General features: G+C 47.7%; 9 protein-coding genes across 9 annotated transcripts; 5 read left to right on the top strand and 4 right to left on the bottom strand.

Moving 5' to 3' along the window:
- Positions 1–74: 74 nt before the first annotated feature.
- On the bottom strand, positions 75–1,207 carry PGRI_094200 (Mrp/NBP35 family ATP-binding protein; the record flags this gene model as incomplete). The annotated part of the gene is made up of 2 exons (XM_040797133.1): positions 75–1,013; positions 1,175–1,207. 2 exons carry the CDS (start codon positions 1,205–1,207, stop codon positions 75–77), a joined length of 972 nt encoding a protein of 323 aa, XP_040649944.1.
- A 376-nt stretch (positions 1,208–1,583) lies between these two features.
- Positions 1,584–2,913, bottom strand: PGRI_094190 (protein phosphatase regulator SHP1; the record flags this gene model as incomplete). The annotated part of the gene is made up of 3 exons (XM_040797132.1): positions 1,584–2,307; positions 2,367–2,776; positions 2,839–2,913. The coding sequence occupies 3 exons, from the start codon at positions 2,911–2,913 to the stop codon at positions 1,584–1,586; spliced, it is 1,209 nt and encodes a 402-aa protein (XP_040649943.1).
- Positions 2,914–4,869: 1,956 nt separating this feature from the next.
- PGRI_094180 (putative C6 transcription factor) lies at positions 4,870–7,484 on the top strand (the record flags this gene model as incomplete). The annotated part of the gene is made up of 4 exons (XM_040797131.1): positions 4,870–5,726; positions 5,795–6,054; positions 6,110–6,335; positions 6,392–7,484. The coding sequence occupies 4 exons, from the start codon at positions 4,870–4,872 to the stop codon at positions 7,482–7,484; spliced, it is 2,436 nt and encodes an 811-aa protein (XP_040649942.1).
- A 1,170-nt stretch (positions 7,485–8,654) lies between these two features.
- xanA (isonitrile hydratase-like protein xanA) lies at positions 8,655–9,356 on the top strand (the record flags this gene model as incomplete). The annotated part of the gene is made up of 1 exon (XM_040797130.1): positions 8,655–9,356. The coding sequence occupies one exon, from the start codon at positions 8,655–8,657 to the stop codon at positions 9,354–9,356; it is 702 nt and encodes a 233-aa protein (XP_040649941.1).
- Positions 9,357–10,463: 1,107 nt separating this feature from the next.
- xanB (isocyanide synthase xanB) lies at positions 10,464–12,600 on the top strand (the record flags this gene model as incomplete). Its single annotated transcript, XM_040797129.1, has 2 exons — positions 10,464–11,025; positions 11,078–12,600. 2 exons carry the CDS (start codon positions 10,464–10,466, stop codon positions 12,598–12,600), a joined length of 2,085 nt encoding a protein of 694 aa, XP_040649940.1.
- A 540-nt stretch (positions 12,601–13,140) lies between these two features.
- xanC (transcription factor xanC) lies at positions 13,141–14,188 on the bottom strand (the record flags this gene model as incomplete). The annotated part of the gene is made up of 3 exons (XM_040797128.1): positions 13,141–13,487; positions 13,551–14,027; positions 14,080–14,188. 3 exons carry the CDS (start codon positions 14,186–14,188, stop codon positions 13,141–13,143), a joined length of 933 nt encoding a protein of 310 aa, XP_040649939.1.
- A 1,516-nt stretch (positions 14,189–15,704) lies between these two features.
- On the top strand, positions 15,705–16,335 carry PGRI_094140 (DUF4149 domain-containing protein; the record flags this gene model as incomplete). The annotated part of the gene is made up of 3 exons (XM_040797127.1): positions 15,705–15,791; positions 15,846–16,116; positions 16,172–16,335. The coding sequence occupies 3 exons, from the start codon at positions 15,705–15,707 to the stop codon at positions 16,333–16,335; spliced, it is 522 nt and encodes a 173-aa protein (XP_040649938.1).
- Positions 16,336–17,368: 1,033 nt separating this feature from the next.
- xanG (cytochrome P450 monooxygenase xanG) lies at positions 17,369–18,980 on the top strand (the record flags this gene model as incomplete). The annotated part of the gene is made up of 3 exons (XM_040797126.1): positions 17,369–17,959; positions 18,018–18,875; positions 18,924–18,980. 3 exons carry the CDS (start codon positions 17,369–17,371, stop codon positions 18,978–18,980), a joined length of 1,506 nt encoding a protein of 501 aa, XP_040649937.1.
- Positions 18,981–19,261: 281 nt separating this feature from the next.
- PGRI_094120 (uncharacterized protein) lies at positions 19,262–20,710 on the bottom strand (the record flags this gene model as incomplete). The annotated part of the gene is made up of 2 exons (XM_040797125.1): positions 19,262–19,704; positions 19,759–20,710. The coding sequence occupies 2 exons, from the start codon at positions 20,708–20,710 to the stop codon at positions 19,262–19,264; spliced, it is 1,395 nt and encodes a 464-aa protein (XP_040649936.1).
- Between the last annotated feature and the right edge of the window lie 165 nt (positions 20,711–20,875).

Raw genomic sequence — 20,875 nt, 5'->3', positions numbered from 1 at the left:
CAATGCAAATAAAAGCAGGAAAGAGATGTCGCTAGAAAACAATCACAGACACTTTTTCGCCATGAGCAACACTACTACACGGCGGTCGGACCCTCAATGGCGCTGATGAGAGTTTTCGCGAATCCCTCAAACCGAGGATAAGACCAGGTATCCCGATATCGTTCAACGAGCGGCCGATTATCAGGCTCAACGACTGTATCTTGTGGTTGACTGTTTGAAATCTCATCATCTTCCTCGTCACTATCCCCAGCCTCCATCTTCCCTTCAACCAATTCCCCAAATTTCACATCAATAGGCACACTGCCCATAAATGGAAGACTTAGTTCCTGGGCCATTACCTGTCCTCCGCCACTGGAGAACAGATTGCTAACCTCCCCACAGCAAGGGCAAGAATACCCGGACATATTTTCGATAACTCCAAGCACAGGAATATTAGTCTTAACACAGAAGTTCGCCTCTTTGCGGACGTCCGATGTGGCAACAGCCTGCGGCGTTGTAACAAGGACTGCACCAGCAAGTCTAGGCAAACCCCCTTGCGCAGCCGCCGCCGCATCTGTGGTGGATAGTGTGAGCAGCTGCTCAGCCAGCGCAATGTGCTCGTCACTCGTTCCAGGAGGCGTATCGATGAGCAGGTAATCAGTCGGGCCCCAGAAGACATCAGATAGGAATTGGCGGATCATAGCTGTTTTCTTTGGTCCACGCCAGATGACCGCGTCGCCGCGATCCCGTAGGAGGAAGCCCAGGGACATACAGCGGAGAGAGCCGCGTTTGGGTTGTGTTGAAGTTGCTGAGGCGTCGGCATCAGCTGCGGATTCCGCCCCGTGAACTGGTACTGGCATCCATCCGCCTGGTGCTTGTGTGATTTTTGCATCTTCGAGTCCGACTAGGCGTGGCATTGAGGGTCCTGTCAGATCGATGTCGAGGATACCGACGGATTTGCCTTGAAGCGAGAGTGCGAGGGCGAGTTGGAGTGTGACAGAGGATTTTCCCACGCCTCCTTTGCCGGAAAGAACCTAGAATTCAAGAATGTCTTGTCAGTCATGTCCAATAAATCGTGCCTAATATTCTAGCTCATGGCTTCCAGCAGTGCCCTCGTTATCGATAAGCTATGAGGGGCAGCATAACTTTCTTTTTTTTGCGCCGAGGGATTACAAGGAGGTGAACGCGCACGTACCAGTACAACATTATTCACTCCAGTAAGAGGCATATTTATATTTCAGTAGTGTATGCTTGAATTGGAGAAAAGAAAGGTTGTAGCAAGTGAAAGCGCAATGACGAATTTCCAAGAGTGGGGATGCCGATATTCGGGCGCTTATCAATCGCATTCTGACTAACCTTCTACGCGCTGGTATGACTTGGAACCTGGGAATATGAAAGGGTGGATTGGTCACTTATTTTTGAATTCAGAGCCTGTTCGGCAAGTTGCCATTGCTCTACGTAGCAAATATGAAGGTCCTCCTTCGGTATCAGATATGGCATGTAACGTTCACCCATACAAGCCCACTGCCCTAATGTTCGCTTTTTCGAACCACTGAACCACTATTTAGGGAAAACCTCACGAAAGAGAGTATCAGTGGCATATCTTACTTCCACTTCTGGACAACGACACCTCCACGTTTGAAATCCGGCATATCGCCAAGAACGGCGTCCCAGTCCCTGAGCTCTGTGCTGGGGAAGGTCGTCATCAAGACCCACTCACGGTTTGCGCCATCTGGGGTAGCAGCAGCAACGAATGCATAGACATCACCAATGGTGGCGGTGGTATTAAACCGAGATGTTAACCGCGTACCATCTCCTAGGCGAATTTGTAGGGTAACCGTAGGTTGTGATTCGTCCACGGTGGGCTTCGGTGGCTCCTGAGCAGATGATGCAGCTGTAGAAGATGAAGGTGTGGGGGCCTGGCTCACTACGCCAGGAGTTGGGCTGCCGAGGCGCTGTCCAGAACCCGAGAAGGGCTTCCACTTGGGCTTGGGCTTGGTGTACTTCTCTTCATGCTGCTTGAGTTCCACATCGACTTCCTGCCCAGGTTGAACATTCATGATGGAAAGAGGGGCGCGGCCCTGGCGAATGCCGTCCAGGATCTCTGCATTGCGGGGGTCGTCCGATCGAAACAGTTCACCGTCATCAACGGAAAATCCATCAGCCCAGAAATGAAGAGTCCGTTGAACACGCTGGGCACGCTGTTGAGTAGGGGCTGATGGGCTTTCAATCACTTGACTTGGCGTATCGTCACCACCGAGTGTGCGGGCAGTTCCGGTGAAATGTGATGCCCTTGGCACGGCGTCGTCCGAAGGAGGAGGCTGCGCCCTGTTGAAGTTTGAGTGTTATTTAGGTTCAATGTTCCCAGCAATCTCTAGGGAACATACTTGCGGGCCTTTTCGAGGATCTTCCTTTTCAAGTCATCCGGGTTCTGCACAGCTAGTCCAGACTTTTCACCACCTGTGAAGAAGTCATGGTCATGGTCGTCGCTTTCGTTTCCATCGGACGAATCACCACCGCCGCCTCCTCCTGACGCAAAATCTCCCAGTGTTGCAAACTTCTTCTTGGGTGCTGTGCGCCGGGTGGATGATGAAGACCCAGCTGCGGCAGACGATGAAGCTGGTACAGCACCTCCCCCGAGAGTTCTACCCCCCGCAGGAGCTCCAGAACTACCTTCTGTGCCTATTTGTCGCTCGCCACGAGTGCCCATATCTTCCAAGACTTCGTCCTGCTCCGTAAAGAACTCTGTGACGGCAGCTTCGATGTCCCACCCATTGGCAGCAAGATATTCCTTGGCCTAGACAATCAAGCACTCAAAGTCAGCAGCCATATGATGCATAGATCTAGGAAGAAGCTTACCTCTGATGCCGGAGTTCCAGTCATAGCACAGAATTGAGACACAGCCTCATCGTGCTCCGCGGGGTTACCCTCCATTGTTTAGTTGGCAGGTTTCGGGAACCGAAGGTGGGAAAAGAGGAGGGGAAAGGAATTAAGACCAGGTTTAATAGTGAAAATAGCCGTTTGTCCAAGATGGAAGGAAGTATGTTGTAAATCAATGTGAGGGTCAACGGAGCTGAGTTGGGTTAACAGGCCTAAACATTGGCAGCTACCCGGTACGTCACTCTCAATTGGTCAGCCGGGGCTGGGGATCTTCCGTCCCGCTAGAGGCCTCAGGCCGTTAGTTTTAACACCTTAGGCCACAAGGTGATCTTGTACCTATTTTGAGATTTTTTTCGAGCACATCACGCATTAAGTTCGATTAATGCGTTTTCCACTAGCTAATGTGAGAAATCAATCATAGACCTCATCCAAAAAAAAGCATCAGAAAATGAGTGTTGTTCTCAAATTTCAAGCTTGCTGTATGACCATCTATTGCACTCCCAATTGAACTTCATATAGTTCACGAGGTTTGGTTTTCTCAACATCAGCACGATTTACACCTGAACAAGCAAGATCTGTATATTGTCGAAATGAAATCAGTCATGCTATGAGGTTACGTAACTTTTATTGAGTAGAAATTTCCTGAAGAGGCTACAATTTATCGATGTATAGCGCTAAATTCACCCAACATCTGGAAAATTTTGCTAGCTCTCAGCTAAATGTGGTAGGATACCCCGAGATCATTCCAGACTATTTACAATAGACCAATCATATTATACCCCATGGAGCCGGGACCCATAATAATCGCTTACCTTGGTATAGTCTGCCGATCACAAAGGATTCAATATAATTTCCTCATCTCCCATAGCAAAATAATAGAGGTTTGATCCAAAGACTGTGAATTCAAAGTATATATATAAACATATATAGCTTTAAATCAGTAAAACGAATTCTACAACAGGACAGTATTAGTGGGTATGGCAATGATATATATATATATGGTGGGCACTGGACTCTACCATTAAAATTGGCCCATCAAGGCCAATCACAAGGGACAAAAACACGGTTGATGTTTTGTCAATAGTGGGGGTGGGGTGTAGTAGACCACACCAGCAATCATTATGAAGCGAGAGAATAACCTGGCGCCATGAACCGTCCCAACAAAAGTGACAGTGGTGAAGGTGGTGAGGTGAACACAAGTAGAAAAGATAATTTTATAAGCCAAATTCTCTATCTCCAAGCTTAACCTCATGTTCCTTCATTTCTCACTGCTTTGGGGTCAAATACTCTTTATATAGGCATCTATGTACAACTACGCTTAAAATGAGGGTACGCATACCCGAGGTACTATCTCTACTACCGAGTTATATATTTCTAGCTAACCCTTGCTTTCCCAGACCCACCACCATGTATATAGTTGTGTGGGGAGAAGGAGGAAGGAAAGGATTATAGATAACTTTCAAGGAGCAAGCAATACCTGCCCAGGTGAATATTGAGGTGGTCATAACTTGGAAGTAGGCCTAATGCATCAGGCATGGTTTAAACAGAGACTACAATCCATTAAAAGCGATCTTTTTTCCGGACAAATTTTTACAACCAATACATAACAAATGTACATCAATTGTCATATATATCACGCCTTTTACAAATTATAATGGGTCTTGAATTATTCCAAGTCCTGAAGAGTATACAATGCTGACGTAGGGCTTAATTCCGCATTTGGATGCCCCACGTCACGTGCCGTAGCATTGTCCCGGCGCTTAATCCCAGTTTCCTTGAACAAATCGCGTACAATTTCAAATCCAAGCTTTCATTGCTTAGCATGCTGATCTTCTTTAATTAATGAATTTATGGAACTATACCTGTCGCCAATGTGTTGAAACCACAATCCAACTCCCAAATCGCGGCCCTCTACTCCCATGCCAATGACCGAATGAAACACCTGCTGTATAGGCCATAAATTCGAGATCGAGTAAGGATATATTGTATCGACAATTTTTTTGAGCCCGAATGACGTCGCCTTACCCAAAATCAACTTCATTCTCGCCCTCCGTTGCCTCCGACATGACTTCTGCGCCCAACAGAGCTGTCTCCGATTTGCCCCAGGCCCAGGTAGACGCAATCATCCGCACAAAGCGCAAGGCCCGCGAGCCCAAAGCCTGCTATCCATGCCATGCACGCAAGGTTAAATGCGATCGCAATCTGCCGTGCGACGGGTGCGTCAAGCGCGATCATGCAGACCTTTGCTCCTACGAACGCCCTTCCAAGAAACGATCGCAAGCCTTTCAAGATAGCGCTGCCCCTAGCGCATCAACGGCACCCATACCTGAATATTCAACAGCATATGCATACGATGAAGCGCCAGAAGTGAAACATGAGCCGACCTTGAGTCGACCGCACATTCCCGCTACAGGTGGCGGTGGACGAGTTTCAATCGCCCGCGAGGAATGGGATAATGTGCGCAACAGATTGCAAGAAATGGAATCTACCATTTCCTCCCTTAGAGTTGGGTTGGAGAGGGCGGAAGATGGTCTCCCGGCCTCCATGGACACCGCAAGCGTGCCGAGTCCTGATGCGAGTTCCCGTTCGAAGTGTGCCTCACCGGAACGCGAGGGTATCCACGCTGCCAATACTCTAGGCAAAGGCACTGTCCATCTAGGATCTCGCTCTGTTCTGGCTTACATTCTGAACAACCAGTCCGGGTCTGATCAACTTCAAGCACTTTTGGAAGGAGGAATCCTGCCGAAGCTCGGTTTGGACAATGAGTCTGCAACCTATCCATTTGTTGATCTATGGTCGTCTGATATGTCAACATTTGATATCACTGCCGTCTGCAGCGCCCTTCCCAGTGACCAGCAGTGCCGAGAGTGAGTAGTCTTTTCGAATCTAATTTCTGATCGGGATTGTTCGCGCTAACATTGCTTTCTTGCTATAGGTTATTCTACTACTACAAGGACATTTCGGGTGCCATCTATCCTGTTTTAGAAGATATCTTTGAGTTTGAGAACACACTCGAGCTTCTACTGGGGACAAGAACCTCCATCGGTGGCGAGTACGTCGCTAATGCAGATGAAGCACAAAAGCCTCTTGGTGTGAGCATTGCGTACCTGGGACTACTATTCGCCATCCTTGCCTCTGGATGCCAGTCGTCCGATTATGGGAGCAAGGAAAGGGAATTGACCTCGCAAGTCTATGGTATGTGATACACGCTAAGAATTTCATTGAAGCCGTTAGCTAACACCCCAAACAGTGTGCTGCTCCTACCAGTGCCTCCGTATGACCAATTTTCTCTCCCAGCCCACAATAGAGGCAATCCAAACTCTCCTGGTGATAGGGAACGTTTTGTCATACAACATGAACCCCGGAATTTCTTATGTCTTGCTTGGCATGACTCTCCGCATGGGCTTGGCACTTGGTCTCCATGTGGAGTCAAGTCGATTCTCGTCAGCTGAACGATATCGCCGACGACATGTCTGGTAAGATATCTTTTCTCACATCTCAACTAGAAAGTATATGGCACTGACATAAATAGGTGGTCCATGGCATGGCAAGACAGCCATTTTTCGCTCTCCTACGATCGTCCTTCCACCACTGCAGTGAGCCAACCAGATATCGCTTACAAGGATGGCTCAAAACCCGGTGATTTATCTTATTTTGAGACTCTCTCTCGTGTCATCTCTCTTGCACTAGAGGTTGTCCGCATTCGCATGTTGAGCCCACACGCACAGATAAGCTTGGAAAGTATACAAGTCTATAAGGAACGCATCCAGAAGATTATGGTAGAGGCAAAACCGTACTTGCGAGACGCAAGAAATTGTTCTACGTCTACGGAGCATCTGGAGCGAGTTGTGTTGAAATTGCATTCTTCTTATTTCGCCTCTGAGCTCTGCCGGCCAGCGCTCAAACCCATGGCTGATTTGAGTGACGCCAGCGCAGCCAGCATGCGCGAAAATTGCGTGATGAATCTGATGACAACCGTTGAAGCCTACATTGAAATGCACAATATCAGCTCCCACGCCGCTCGTTCCTGGATCGCATTGCAGCGGGCGATCAGCTCCGCATTCCTGCTTGCTGTCATTGATGAGGCGAAAGCGGACCCGAATGTATGGAACCTTCTCCATTCACTCGAAAGTATCATTGCCCAAAGAGCGAGCACAGAGCGAGCCTATGATTCTACTGAGTCCCCCAATGTGGCCAGTATGACCTCGCCGCCCCAAACCCTTGGTACTTACGACCCAATCACGGGCACCACGAACCCCCCAGGCCCCATCGCTCCGGTGGATCCAACTTCTCCGGGTGGGATACCCCCTGATACACAAACGCAGTGGGCCAAGTCGCTCGCGAAAACCCATCGTGCTTTGCAAAAACTTCTTGCCGCATTCGGGAATCCCAACACGCGCCCTTCAATAGGACGTAATGGTACGCCCGTGTACCCCACTACTCATCCTAACCTCAACCCGACTTCCGCTTCCATGGGAACGCTTGCTCCTGGGTCAGCAACCCTGACCCCCAGCGTTGGTTCTCTTCCGCCTCCTACACCAGAAAGCTCTGGGAGTGGTGAATGGTCAATGCCCAATATACTGGATCGCGCAGCTGAGTATATCCATCCACCCCTGTGGGGCTAGCGATCAAGGACGACCTGTCACTGGAAAAGCGTTTAATTTTGGATTGTTTTTCTTCAGCGCGGCGCTGGAGTGTCTTTTCGGTCATCTCATGATTGTTATGTTTGAAAATTCGTTTTCTTGAATTTGGAAGGGCGGCTTTTTTTTTCTACGTATTGAATGGGCTCTTCAGTATGATGTCATACACGCCGTTGGGCATTTGGTATGTGTATACCTTTATAGAATCTTCACAGTATCACAATGTTTCGAACCTAGTATACTTGCTGTAGATCTCTAATGCACTCGTAAATGCAACTGCGCTCCTCCAGTTAGAGCAGCATTGCGAATTGCATCATCGCTCAGCACTTAAGAGGCAACACGACAACTCGCCTATGACGGTGTATTCATCTCCATCATTCTACTGTCTGCATAGCGGAGTGTCCACCACCCCGGAGACGCGGGGAATCGTATGACTAATAATAGCCCTAAGTTCATGAAATCGGGACGTTTGTCTTTAACTACAAATGAGATCAATGACTTTGATATGCTCTCATGATTTTGAGATTATCCTCGCGAGAACATGGCGCTTGCAATACAGAGTCGTTGCGTCGTCTTGGGGGCTGGTGTTCTGGGATCTAGGTATATACCAAGCCTGGATCAAGATATGACTAGAAGACCTGGGTATATTAACGGTCACCTGAAGGCGAGAACTGATAATATCAAGAAGAGTACGAACTGCAGCTTATCCAAATGGGCTGTTAGTGGCCCCAGGCACAACCTTTCCCTACAATATAGTACGTCTTCATGATTCTATGCCAATGGGTTTGAACCGCTAATTCCTATAATTTTATTCTTCTGTCCCTGGATAACCCATGGAATCATTTCAATGTGAGACATTTACATCCCCGGACTCCCTGCTCTAACATCCGAGACAGCTTAATTCTTAAGCGCACTACGGACGACCGATGCAATTGGCCAGCTTGCGAGAACCTCTAACCGTCGAATCGGTGAATGCGGAGATCCAAGTCGTACAAGTCGGCTTATTTACGCCGGAGTCAGCAGAGTCAGAAATGCTCCGAGGTAAAATTCACCTCTTTCTAATCTCAAGCGAAACCCAGCAATATCACCTGCTATTATTTATTCTTCCCCTTCCACCAAAAGACTACGTGCAAGACCAGATCACAATTTGTCATCATGTCTTCTGAATCCTACAAGTACTACAAAGTCGGGGTTCTTCTATTTCCCGGCGCAGACATCCTCGACTTTGCAGGCCCAATCGAAGTTTTATCCCATGTCTCGCACAACCGAAACCCAGAAAACCCCGATAGAATGTTCGATATCAAAACTGTCGCTTGCAGCCCTGCGATTCGTGCTGCAAGCTCACTTACAGTCCACGCAGACCTGCTTTTACCAGACGCGGTCGATCAGATTTCGGATTTTGATATCCTGGTCATCCCAGGTGGCCCGCCACCAATTTTACAGCCATTAATTGAAACCAACGCACCGGAGCTTGATTTGATTCGCAAGTTTGCAGCCCTACCTGCAAATAAATTAGGCCCCAGAATCTTGCTGTCAGTTTGTACTGGCGCCTTTCTGCTCGGCGCTGCAGGTGTACTCGGCGGAATGACTGTGACGACCCACCACCATGGTGTCGACAGACTTCGGGATATCTGTTCTCACTACAATCATCCAAATGAGCCTGCTACAACTGTATTGCATAGGCGGTATCTTGATGGAGGATTGTTGAAAGGAGGCGGTGTTCGCCTCCTTACGGCGGGAGGAGTAAGCTCAAGCTTAGACGCCACATGCTACCTTGTTAGTCAATTGACAACACATGACATGGCGAGATTCATCACTCGACTTATGGAGTATGACTGGCGTGAGCTGAAAGAGTGAGCTGCATGCTTGGTGATGGATGATATATTATCAATCTCTTACCAAGCACTAGCTTGAAATCGAATTTGAACACAGCAGAGGTATCACAGCACGTGTGTTTAGCCCTGTCCAATCCGACAATATACGCTTCTCTGTACTATTTTCAGCTCTAAGTTGTAAACCCAATGTATGTCACGAGTAGAAACAAGTAAACATACCTTGGTGGCTCAGCCCGGAAAGTCTAGCACGCTGTCAGAATTATTATCTTCTATACTCTTACGTTAATGAACGGGCATAGTCTCATGCTAGAGGACTTTATGTTACGACTACCTTCTGGACTAGACTGGTTTTGCCGCTTAGATTCGAGCGATCCAAGTCACAAAGGTTACATGTGTCTTGAATCTACATAGGATTGTCCAAATAGGATTGTCATTACTACCTAGCATTGGCAGGGATCCCGAGACAACCTTGGAAAAGTAGCCTCATCGACACATATAGGCCATTCCGCTTATTCAATCTGGAACTTTGATGCATCCCTAGTCATCAGACCCATTGGATAATCGAGGACTTGATCATTTACTCTAGGAATATCCCTCAAGCCACCTCATTCTCCGGTTCTACGCCAGCTGTGCTGACACTACTGAAAGGATAAGTGAAGCTTTCTGGTTTTAAGCTTCCCATACGCATCTGGGCATCATTCAACCTCAAGCCTTTTACTAAGTTAGCAAAGGTTTGTTAAGAAATCCCCTCCACCCTAGTGACATTAATAGGGTAACAGAGTAGAAAATTATGTCCTCGAGTTGTACAGTGTGATTTCCATTCATGCCTGGGATGCCCTAGGTTGAACCTAAGACTCGACTTCTTAGTCCGCATCAGGAGTTACAGTCATCGGAACGAGGGACGAACTTTCTAGATTTCCTGTCCCGAGGTCAGTGTTCTAGCTGATGCTGGTTATATAGCACCATCTGGTTCTGGATAAAACGACACATCTTGTCTATTCTCTCAGGACTCAAGTGAGACCAACACAGTTACTTGACAACAACGCTTTTCTCTCATATCTTCTCCGGGTAGAACAGTGACTGGCCCAGAGTATCTCCTTTGGAAACATACATTCCATTTCAAGTCACAATGGTCGCCTTGGCACCTGGTGCGGACATTGTTCCCACTACATACCACCCCGCCGAGAATGAAATTTGTCCGTTCAAGAATCGAATGCCTACGAAAGCCACTATGGAGATGGATGTGGAGGCCATGTCTGAATATGACAGCACCGATTCGACTATCAACCCAAACGGCAATGGTAACCATCACGCACAAAAAGTGGTTGACGGACCGATCGCCTCTGAAATCTCGAATGGAATGTCGGAAAATGAGGTGATGGCTATGAATGTGTTGAAGATTATCGAAAGTTACGGTGTTGATTTTGAGAAGCCCGGTATTTCCTGGAAGGGCTTTGAGTCGTTCGTTCCAATTGTCTCGGATCAAATTGAGAAACAGCAGCCAATCCGCATGACCTTGCCTGCATTTCCTTTTAAGTCACCCAATGCAAGCAGTAAAGTGCTTGGAAATATGCCCGATTTCGGTGAAGAATTGGCCTTAGCCCATTTGAACGGACTTTGCCAGAACATCGGTGAAGTATACGCCCCTGGCGCCGATGTGTACATCAGCTCGGATGGACTTGTATACAATGGTAAGGAAAAATGATCAACAAGATATAGGCACTTAATACTAACATCTGCTAGATATTCTAGGTGTCCCAGATGAAACCGTTTGGGATTATGGAGAGACCCTACGAAAAATGGCCATTGAGAAAGAGCTCCATCACGTCAAATTCATTCGACTTTTCGAACTTCTCAAGCACCCATGGTTCCAATCTTCAACTCCAGAGGCCGCAAAGGCAGTCTATCTGGCTCACGCCAGCTGTCTCCGCCGAGAACTGATGTTCACCTTTGCCGACCCCAGCTTCGACGCGACGGAGGCTATCAAAACCGACAATGATACATGCCTGACATACCGCGGTTACATCAAATTCCTCACCAAAGATCTAGCCCATCAGGAGGAGACCAAAACCATGTCAAAACGCGCTCGACAGGCACAGATTGCCGATACGGCACGACAAATGATCATTCGAGGCAAAATGTTCGCGGCGGCTATCAGAGCCAACCGCAAAGACTACGTCCGATTGTCGATCCATGAGTCCGCTGGCGAGAGAAAGCTTTCTGTCTCGCTTATTCCACAGACTCGAGGTACACTGGGGTATACACCTTGGCACTCCTCTGTGGCTGTCGGGCAGGACGGTTCATATCGCACTGTCCATGCCGAAGACGTACGCGATACGCACGACCTGATTTATAAAAACGGACAGCCATATTTCTTCCGCGAGAAGTCAAGTGTCTTTGACTGGACGGAGAACGGTCTATCCGTCAAGTTCGAGCATCTCTACCCCTGCGGACTGATCATCCGCCCTGCGGATATCGACAATGTCAATCCGCGGCCGTCGATCCGTTCCATCCCCATGAAAAAGGTCCGTCAGCTATCGAACGGCATGTCACCAATTATCCTACGTGGATTCTCCGAGACTCTAGAGGAAGAACTCTACGTCAAGAAGGGCGAAGAGCTGGGCACTATTCTCCCGTGGAGTTTCGGTATAATCCAAAAAGTACGGGACAACGGACGTTCTGACAAGATGGGCAACAACGTGACATCGAACGAGGCTATGCCGATGCATTTTGACGGGATGTTCAAGTTCGACGAGATCACGGACCCAGAAACGGGCGAGAAGAAGAAAGTCCAACGCCCACCTGGCTATCAATTCTTCACTTGCCCCGCCACCGCGCCAAAGGGCAATGGATACACCTTGTTTGCGAGCTCCAGATTGTTTTTCCGGTACCTGCCTCTCCCGTGGACTGCTGAGCGTCTTGAGAAAGTTACATGGGCTATGGATAACGATGGATTCTGGGATGCGAAACTAAAGAATCTACCGTTGACCGTGAAACATCCTGTTTCTGGACTTCCGTGTCTACGTTGGCATCAGCCCTGGGACTCGACTAAGACTAAATTCTCAACGTGTGATGTTACGATTGAGAATGACGATAATGAGTTGGTTCAGATTGTGGATCGCATTACATATGACTATAGAGTTTGTCTTCGCTTTGGTTGGGAGAAGGGTGATCTATTGATTAGTGATAACACTGCTATGTTGCATACTCGCACTGGATATATCAGTGACTGTGATCGGGAACTGTGGCGAATTCACTGTGACTGAGATGTGTGTCTTGGCTTTTGCTCTGTTCGTGTCTGTCATTCGTTTCTGCGTCTGGTCACTCGTTTCACATATTTGGCTTATGTTTGAGAATTCGCCGAGTATCTTGAAGCAATTACACAAGTCTTCAATATCCAATAGATTTTGAGGGTATCAATATCTTCCGTTGGTCAGTATGTCTACTAAACCTTGATTCTTCCCCTTTTGCCCTTTTAGGAAATCTGCAAGTCTGCCTATTAAGCATAAAGTGTGTTTGATAGTTTTTTGGCTTATTCTCTCGCTAAATGGTGTCTTCCAGTGGATCTTGTGAGGGTCATAAGTATGCGTCAACGTATGCTCATTGTACAGCCAACCCTAATATACTGTCTCTTTCACTATTCACCGAGATCGGACTTATTGTGAACTAGTCTTGGTAGAAGGCTATAAGTATTGTTCTCTACATAATATAAATCATGGTATATGAACAATGTATCAATGCCCGCTCTTTGCATATATCCCACTGCCCGTGTCTACCACCTCTATCTTTGTACACACCTGACAGACTCACAGCATCCTGACAGGAAAGGGTCCCCTCGGGGGTACTGTATTGGCCACCTTGTGCAGAGGACAAGTTTGCGTATATGACCCCCCGCCCATCCATGGCCTTGAAGCAAACTGCGTAGGTGTGGAGTGGATATTGTGGGGATAACACAGACAACCCAAGTTTTGGGAGGTAGACTGTTGTGCTGCAGGACCATGATCCGGCCCGTTATGACCACCATAGGGGGAGGTTGGTGAAGGGAACGAAGGTATCGAAGCCGATGCTGGCGACTCTGGAGGAACCAGAACAATCACTTTGTATTCGGGAGACATGGTGTTGATGACATGGATTATTTGAGGCAATGCGGCTTCTGCGTTTTGTCAGTTACTTGTCTGATATGATAATTTCAATAACTCATAGCTAGAGTACTGACCAGTTGCAACGTAGTACAGCGGCTGATTGGGTGCTGATGTAGACAAGGAGTCTGGTATCAAAGCCTCCGGGGTTCCTATCATTTCCCTGTATGTGTCTCCGGGAGCAGAACTGGGTGGTGACATGCTGTGGGTTTGTGCTGGAGCGCTTGTCGCAGGGGATCTTGGACTCGCTTCACTGACTCCGGTAAATTGGGATAGATCGCCAGGATACCCATTTTGCGGGAATGTATTGAAGTCGTTTGGCCACGCTTGGGAGAAAAGAGGATATGGTGGCATGAATGGAGTGCACTGGTCTGGGATTAAAGGGGAGACATCTCTCGAGGTAAAGCCGAGTTCATTCTCCGAGGAGGACTGAGACCTTGGGAATAGTGACGGGTTATATGCCTGATCCCATCCGTTGAGAGCAGCTGCCGCTCTGAGTTCGTTGGCGATTACGCGCTCTTGAAGCTTAGCGATGCGTTCTCTGATCTTGCGACCTGGGATCTGTCAGTTCCAAGCCTGCTTTCTATGTTTGGGGCAATATCTTACGGTGATTTCTTTGAGAAAGCCGGTTCTGCAATCTCCTTCTTTCCAGCGGATCTTGTGTTTGGCTGAGGATATCCTCATCCTTGGGACTAGATTGATCTTCCACCTTCATTTTGCAAATGGTTGTACTAGAGTCTTGACTGATATCGCGTTCGAGGATGGTGCATCATATAAATGTCGATAGTGATTTCAAGGTTCAGCGCGGGAAGTCAGAAACAAAAGAGATTCATCACTTCCCTTCGCTTTATACAGACCGTGCGCCCACGAGGAAAATCACGCCTGATCTCACTGTGTCACTCAGCCTGTACAACAAGTGTCCGTAATCTTTGAAAGTCACTGATTCAACCTCCTTCTCAGCCGCGTGATGTTCGGTCTAGCCACGTCAAACTACCTACCTTTCTCAGCTTGCCGATTATTTTAGAACGAACATCTGCAGACTTGCGCATTCTGGGTGAAGGTTTCAGGATGGTCGTACGAGGCGTAAGAGGCTATCCCCGGCCTGAACGTATGCAAGGACATGATGCCCTAGATTATCTTTCCAACAGTCTGGGATCTGGCAGACTCGATGAAACCCTCCGCTCTGATCCACATCTATGGCTCAAGGACTCTGAGCCAACCTTGGACCCCTTGGCATGGCAAGACCGTGTTACCTTTTGCCCCAGTAACGTACTTGTCTCCAGTACTTTTGATCATTATCCCCGCCTACTTATACTTCACATGTGGCGTCGATGTATCTTGTTGATTCGGGCATCTCCGAATTCAGCCGTCCCTGATTACACCACACGTGGCATATCGATGTTGTGCTCAAGCTGAGAATGAGGCAGAAGATCTCCTATTGGGCTTTATGAGTCTCCTCATAAACAGTTCACAGAAAGACAGGGCTGTGGTGACAGGTTAGTACAACTTGACCCAATTTGAAGTCTAAAAATAAGACACGTAGCCCCTCATGCAAAAATGAGCTCACGTTGGATATACTCCGGGGGTTTAAATTAAACCAGTCTCATAACTTCTGGATTTTGGAGTGGTTGCATTGCCTTCTTAGTTGGGAGAAGAGTCCGAGATATGGCGCTAAAGAACTCATCAAGCCATCTACGCAATTCCGTATAGAATTGTCAGGCTGAGTTCTGCTCTCGGCACATTAACCCGGAATGATAATGAACCCGTTTCAAGTTTGTGGATTTAGGGCACTGCCATGTGCCTCTCCGTCCTCCCGGGACGCATGTGAGATCTCTATGGACTCGCGGAAGATCCGGTTTTGTTTGTCGCTGGATTGAATTCTGGAACAAAATTGATTTGTGTAACTGCCCTCTTTTATCTCACAAATGACTTTTCTTTGTGGAATAGAAAGGGTGTGATATGAACTTCATATATCGGTTACATAGAATATATGGAATATAAGCCAATATCTTAGATATTATATGCAACAACCTATCAGAGTAGATTAAGACAATCTAAGCAAATGACTGTAATTGCAATTAAAACTAACGTCCATCATCCTTTGACTTGGTCGACATCTCAACTAAGACGCCAAGAAAACTTTCCAGCCAACCCCCAACGTCCTCTCTCTAACTCTCCAACTCTTCCACTCTTCCAGTCTCAGTCATATCCTTTCAGAGTCACTTGATACAATGGATTCTTTTTTCAAGACCGTGGGCAACCTCCTCCCATATCACCTTCTCTCCTATGGCGCTCTCCTCGGAACAGAGCTCTACCAGGTACGTCTCCTCCCCTCGACGACACAAGCGATCCTGTGAACTAATCACATACAGAGCTTCGTAAATACAAAAATATGTTACCAAGCCTTACCAATGAAGGAGTTCATCGTCCTCCAAAAGCGCCTCTTCCCCATCTACTTCGGAACCCAGGTCGGACTCACAGCGCTGACGGCAGCAACACACCCACCGTACAGCATATTTTCACTGGTTCAGGACCCATGGAGTGTAGCTCCTCTTGCTGTGGCTGGTTTGACGGGATGCCTGAATTGGTTCATCTACGGGCCTCGGACTATCACTGCGATGTTGGTCAGGAGGGCGCTACAGGGTGAGTTTATCTTGACGCACCTCCGATTATACGTCTGACATCCGTTTACCTGCAGAAAGCGAGAACACTGATGCTGACCCCGATGGGTCGAAGGTGCATCGGGCTAACCGCAACTTCGCGCGAAATCACGCAATGGCCATCCATTTGAATGCTATCGCTATGATAGCTACTGTGGTTTATGGATTCTCGCTGTCTGCTACACTTTCGGCAGGACTCTAGACTACGACTATCTTACACTATTTTGGGGATTAGTGACTGCAGCTAGAGAGTGGGTAATCATTTGTTGATATCATGTTCTTTGGACTGTTGGTATCATTTTGTCTTTAGTATACATCTCCACTCTGCTTGATAAACCAACTGAAATCCCTACTCTTGAGAGAATGTAAATTTGTGCTTTAATATCACCTAAAGAACAAATTACATATCCCAATGCATACAGTATAGAAGTAATCCATCTAGCGCCTATACTAAGATTGTATAACAAGTCAGCAGGGTTGGAGCTCCCTTAGAGTTCAAAGTGTATTGCCACTGAATATTCATTCACAGAGACCGACAAGAAAACGGTTGAATTCAGATTTCTCATCGTCTAAATAGAGAACCTCAACGTCAGGTATTCCACATACAAACGGGTCATTTGGATATTGGTATAGCCAGCTTCAAGGCATGATATAGGCCCTATATCCAGAGCAAGAGAAGATAATCGACTGCCATCATTAGCTAGAAGAAGAAACAATATAATAAATTCTCATCACCCTGCACCTGCAGAGATCAAGCGTCACTTCGACGGGCCTGAGGGCACTGCGATACGGAATGTGGACATGTTTCCCAATGAGGAATTGCCTAGACAGCCACATATGCCTACCTTCCAAGGTTCCCAAGTTACCTCCAAACTAAGTTGCCACCAGACGTCACATTTTATAACCTTTGTGAAGGGATGCCACCACTATTTATGAGACTGCAACTTATGTTACCTATTGGATCCCGTGCTCCCTGGATCTAGACAACATAGCGTAGACCGCATTACAAACCCGATATACCAAACTACCTCAAAAACCAAAGCCAACAGTAAATCCAGCAAAATGTGACCAAAGTCACGGTGGACAGTGTGTCATCAGTACTCGAGTTTTGACTTCCGCTGACACCAAGTGCATTAATTAGGGCACAAAGCGCCAAGGTCAACACTCAAGTGCCTCTATATAGTATCAAGAGTAACAGAACCCCATTTCAATAATTTCCAATCCAAATCCCAAACATGGCCTACCCCATCCTCCTCTTCACATTCCTAACCCTCCTCCTCCCACCCCTCCTCTTCCTAATCTGGTACCTCCACATCCCCCGAACCCTCCCCAACCTCCCTCGAATCCCAATCTATGTCTCAATCCTCGGCCTCTGGTCCTCAATGGGCCAAGATGAAATATACGAACGCTGGTTCAGAACACCATTAGAGAAACACGGTGCCGTGGTAGTCTGGTTCGCGGGTCGATGGAGTGTTCTCGTTTCACGACCAGATTGGTTAACCGATATGTTCCGCAATGAAGATATCTACGCAAAAGCCGGGAGTCAGATTAAGATTCCGCATGCTGTTATTGCGACCTTGGTCGGTGATAATATCATCAATGCGCATGGCGAGAACTGGAGACTTTATACGGGGATTATGAAAGCGGGATTACAGAAGAAGGTTTTCGAGACGACTTCTTTGTTGAAGCAATCAAGGAAGTTGGTTGATGTTTTGATCGATCTGCAGAAGAGGACTGGGGAGAATAGGGGGATACTTGTTAATGACGATGTACAGAAATGGGCTGTAGATGTGATGGGTGAGAACTTCTTAGATCTGGATTTGAAGGTATATCAACTCGTCATGCGGAGATAAACCAATACTTAATGAAAACTAACTAAATCAGAGTCTGGGAAACCAAAACGGCACTGTCAGAATCGAAGCCCTGCAATCAATCATCAAAGCAACCCTCTTCAAACCCATGTACTTCAGTTTCCCTGATCTCGACCATTTCCCATGGTTACTCCCATCACGCAAACGGGCATACAATATAATGCACGAATTCGACAACCGGCTCTACGACAAGATAATGAACATGCTAGAGAACCGCTCAAACAAACCCGAAGAAATGGTCTCCCACATGCTGGGTGAAGCCTACAAATCCGGCCGAATAAACGAGAAACAATTCCGGGATAATCTAAAGATAACCTTTCTGACAGCCCATGAAAACGCCCAACAACTTGTGACCTCTATGTTCTGGCAACTGGGTACTCGCATCGATATCCAGGATCGACTACGGGAGGAGATTATGGCTACAGCAAAGACACACCCGAATCCATCGCAGGAAATCATCAATAGTCTCCCGTACTTGACAGCTGTGGTTTTGGAGTTACTTCGTCTTTTCCCGCCTGTTTGTCAGCTCATTAATCGTGTTGCTTTGCAGCCGGCTATGCTTGGCGGGGAACTTCCTATTGCGAAGGGGACGTTTGTGGGATGGAATGCGTGGGCTGTGCATAGTAATCCGGCTGTATGGGGTAAGGATGCGCGGGAGTTCAAGGCTGAGAGATGGGGGGATACTGTTGAGGAGATTCAGGGGAGATTTAGGAGGGAGACGGTTAGGGGAACTTATATTCCGTTTAATGCGCATAAACGGAAGTGTCTTGGGCAGGGGTTTGCGTTGTTGCAGGTGAAGATTTTGTTGTTTGTTTTACTTCGAAGGGTTAGTTGGGTTGTTGATCCTGAGTATCAGTTGAAGATGACACCGGTATGTTTTCATTTGTTTCTGGTTATTTGTATATGCTGACTTGAACAGGGTGGGATTCTGGCTCCGCTGGGTTGTCGAGTTATTTTGACTGAGCTGAAGTCGTGAAGAGACTGATTGAGGTGCAAATGGCTGAGTACTAGATGAGTTGGTAAATGAACAGAGCTGGGATAAGTGGCTGTAGTAGAAGATAGAGAAGAACTCTATACAAAGGGAAATCAGATCGCTAAATTTGTTCAATTGTCTAAGATAATCGCTCTCGTGGTATCACATGGGGGTAGACCCCGAAACGCCTTAAAAATCACCGGACGCATCTATCCTGACCTCGCAAGAGATCAGATATTAACACATTATTGTAGGTATGTAGTCTGTCGTATCCTGGTGGCGTATCATAATATAGCCTGCCATTGTTCAGTGATAGCAGCGTCGAATTCGTACATCTTCACGCTCTCCAGAAGAACAAACGATTCATATCGAAGCCCTCGTTCGCGATCATCCCTTTTGGACCACTGCTCGACAGTCCCGTTCCACACATTGGAGTAGCCATCGAACAGTGATCGCCAGTAGCAGGCTTCAGCGGCGGGGGTCAGATATCTCTCACGGAAAGTCGTGACGCTGTTATTGGCGATGCGTCGGGCGGTTTCGGTGTTGGCGACCAGAGGTTCCATCTTTTCGGCTAAATCGCTAAAATCGCGCTCGACCTCGACGTAGTTTTGGTTGGGACCATCTGCCACCAAAAGATAGTGGTGATGTTGGATGAATTGCAGTTTGTGTGCAACAATCACCGAATTACAGGCCTGTCGATATTTTAAGGAAGCCGAATAAGAGCGACCTAAAAAGGTGTGTCAGCATCCCCAAGTGGCGGGAAAGAATAGATTGAACTCACCTTCAACATGCGCAATAAACATATAATGGCAATGATCTTCCATCTTCAAGACGTTGGAACCAGTGTTCCAATCGACCTGCTTGACATTGCCCCACGGTTTATCTCTGGCGGCCTCCATCAACGCGCGTCGCAATTTTGGCGCAAAACTAGGCTTGCCCCGCCAGACCAACTGAGGCGTTTTCTCAGACCAAGGGATATCCATTCGCTTGATTCGTTCCACCACCTGGTCATACGGCCCCATGTAATTGTCGCGGTTATCCCAAGCCCAGAAGCTGAAATCGGGCATTAGCCAAACCCCTTGTTCAGTGGGCGTTCGCGAAAAGACCCAAACCGGCCATTCTGAATTGGTCACATCGTCCACCTTATCTTCGACAGAGAAAACGAATTCGATGTCCGGTCGAGAAGCTTGTCCTGGGTCGGCGGCCAGCGCACGGTGGATTGAGCTCAATGTCCCTAGAATTTTCCGTCGGTGATCCTCGCCCTTGGACCGTGCCGTGACCACATACAATTGCCCACTGGATATGAATGCCCGCACCATACCATGTTGGATTGTGATCGCGTCGAGTTCCGTCGATGACAAGTGACCGTGTGAAGACCAGAATTTGCGTCCGCGCGCGATATCCTCGAATAATCCCGGGAAGGCAGCTTTGCATTGGCTCTCACTGAGGGCCTCATTGCGACCATCGCGAGTGTATTCAAAGGACCAAGCGGGGGTGATCTCTTCTTGGGAAGCGGGTTCGGGGCAGGTGAGACAGGTCGAGCATTGGAAGGTAGTAGAGGATTCGCATGCGCAGTGTCCGGCGGGGATTAATTGTGTGAGCACAGGATGGATGTATTCACGGTCAGTGTTCATACCAAACCAAATGACCATAACAACGCTAAAGCTAAATGCGGTTATGACGCAGAGAAGCGACAAGCCGCGTCGCGGGCGGATTGGGAATGAGGCTGTCATGGTGAACATCCAGACTGGCACGGCATGATCTAGAGGTGATCGGGTTTAAAGAGTGTGAAGTATGTAATTGAAAAAGAATGTCTAAGCCTTGGAAGTAGCCTAAGAAAGAACCTTGGAAAGGAAAGAGAGAAGGGGCGACGATCAAGGCCCTGAAACGTCCCCAGA

This window comes from Penicillium griseofulvum (genome assembly GCF_001561935.1).
Source record: "Penicillium griseofulvum strain PG3 chromosome Unknown contig_15, whole genome shotgun sequence".
Lineage (NCBI taxonomy): Eukaryota > Fungi > Ascomycota > Eurotiomycetes > Eurotiales > Aspergillaceae > Penicillium > Penicillium griseofulvum.
This window is presented reverse-complemented; position numbering and strand designations above follow the sequence as displayed.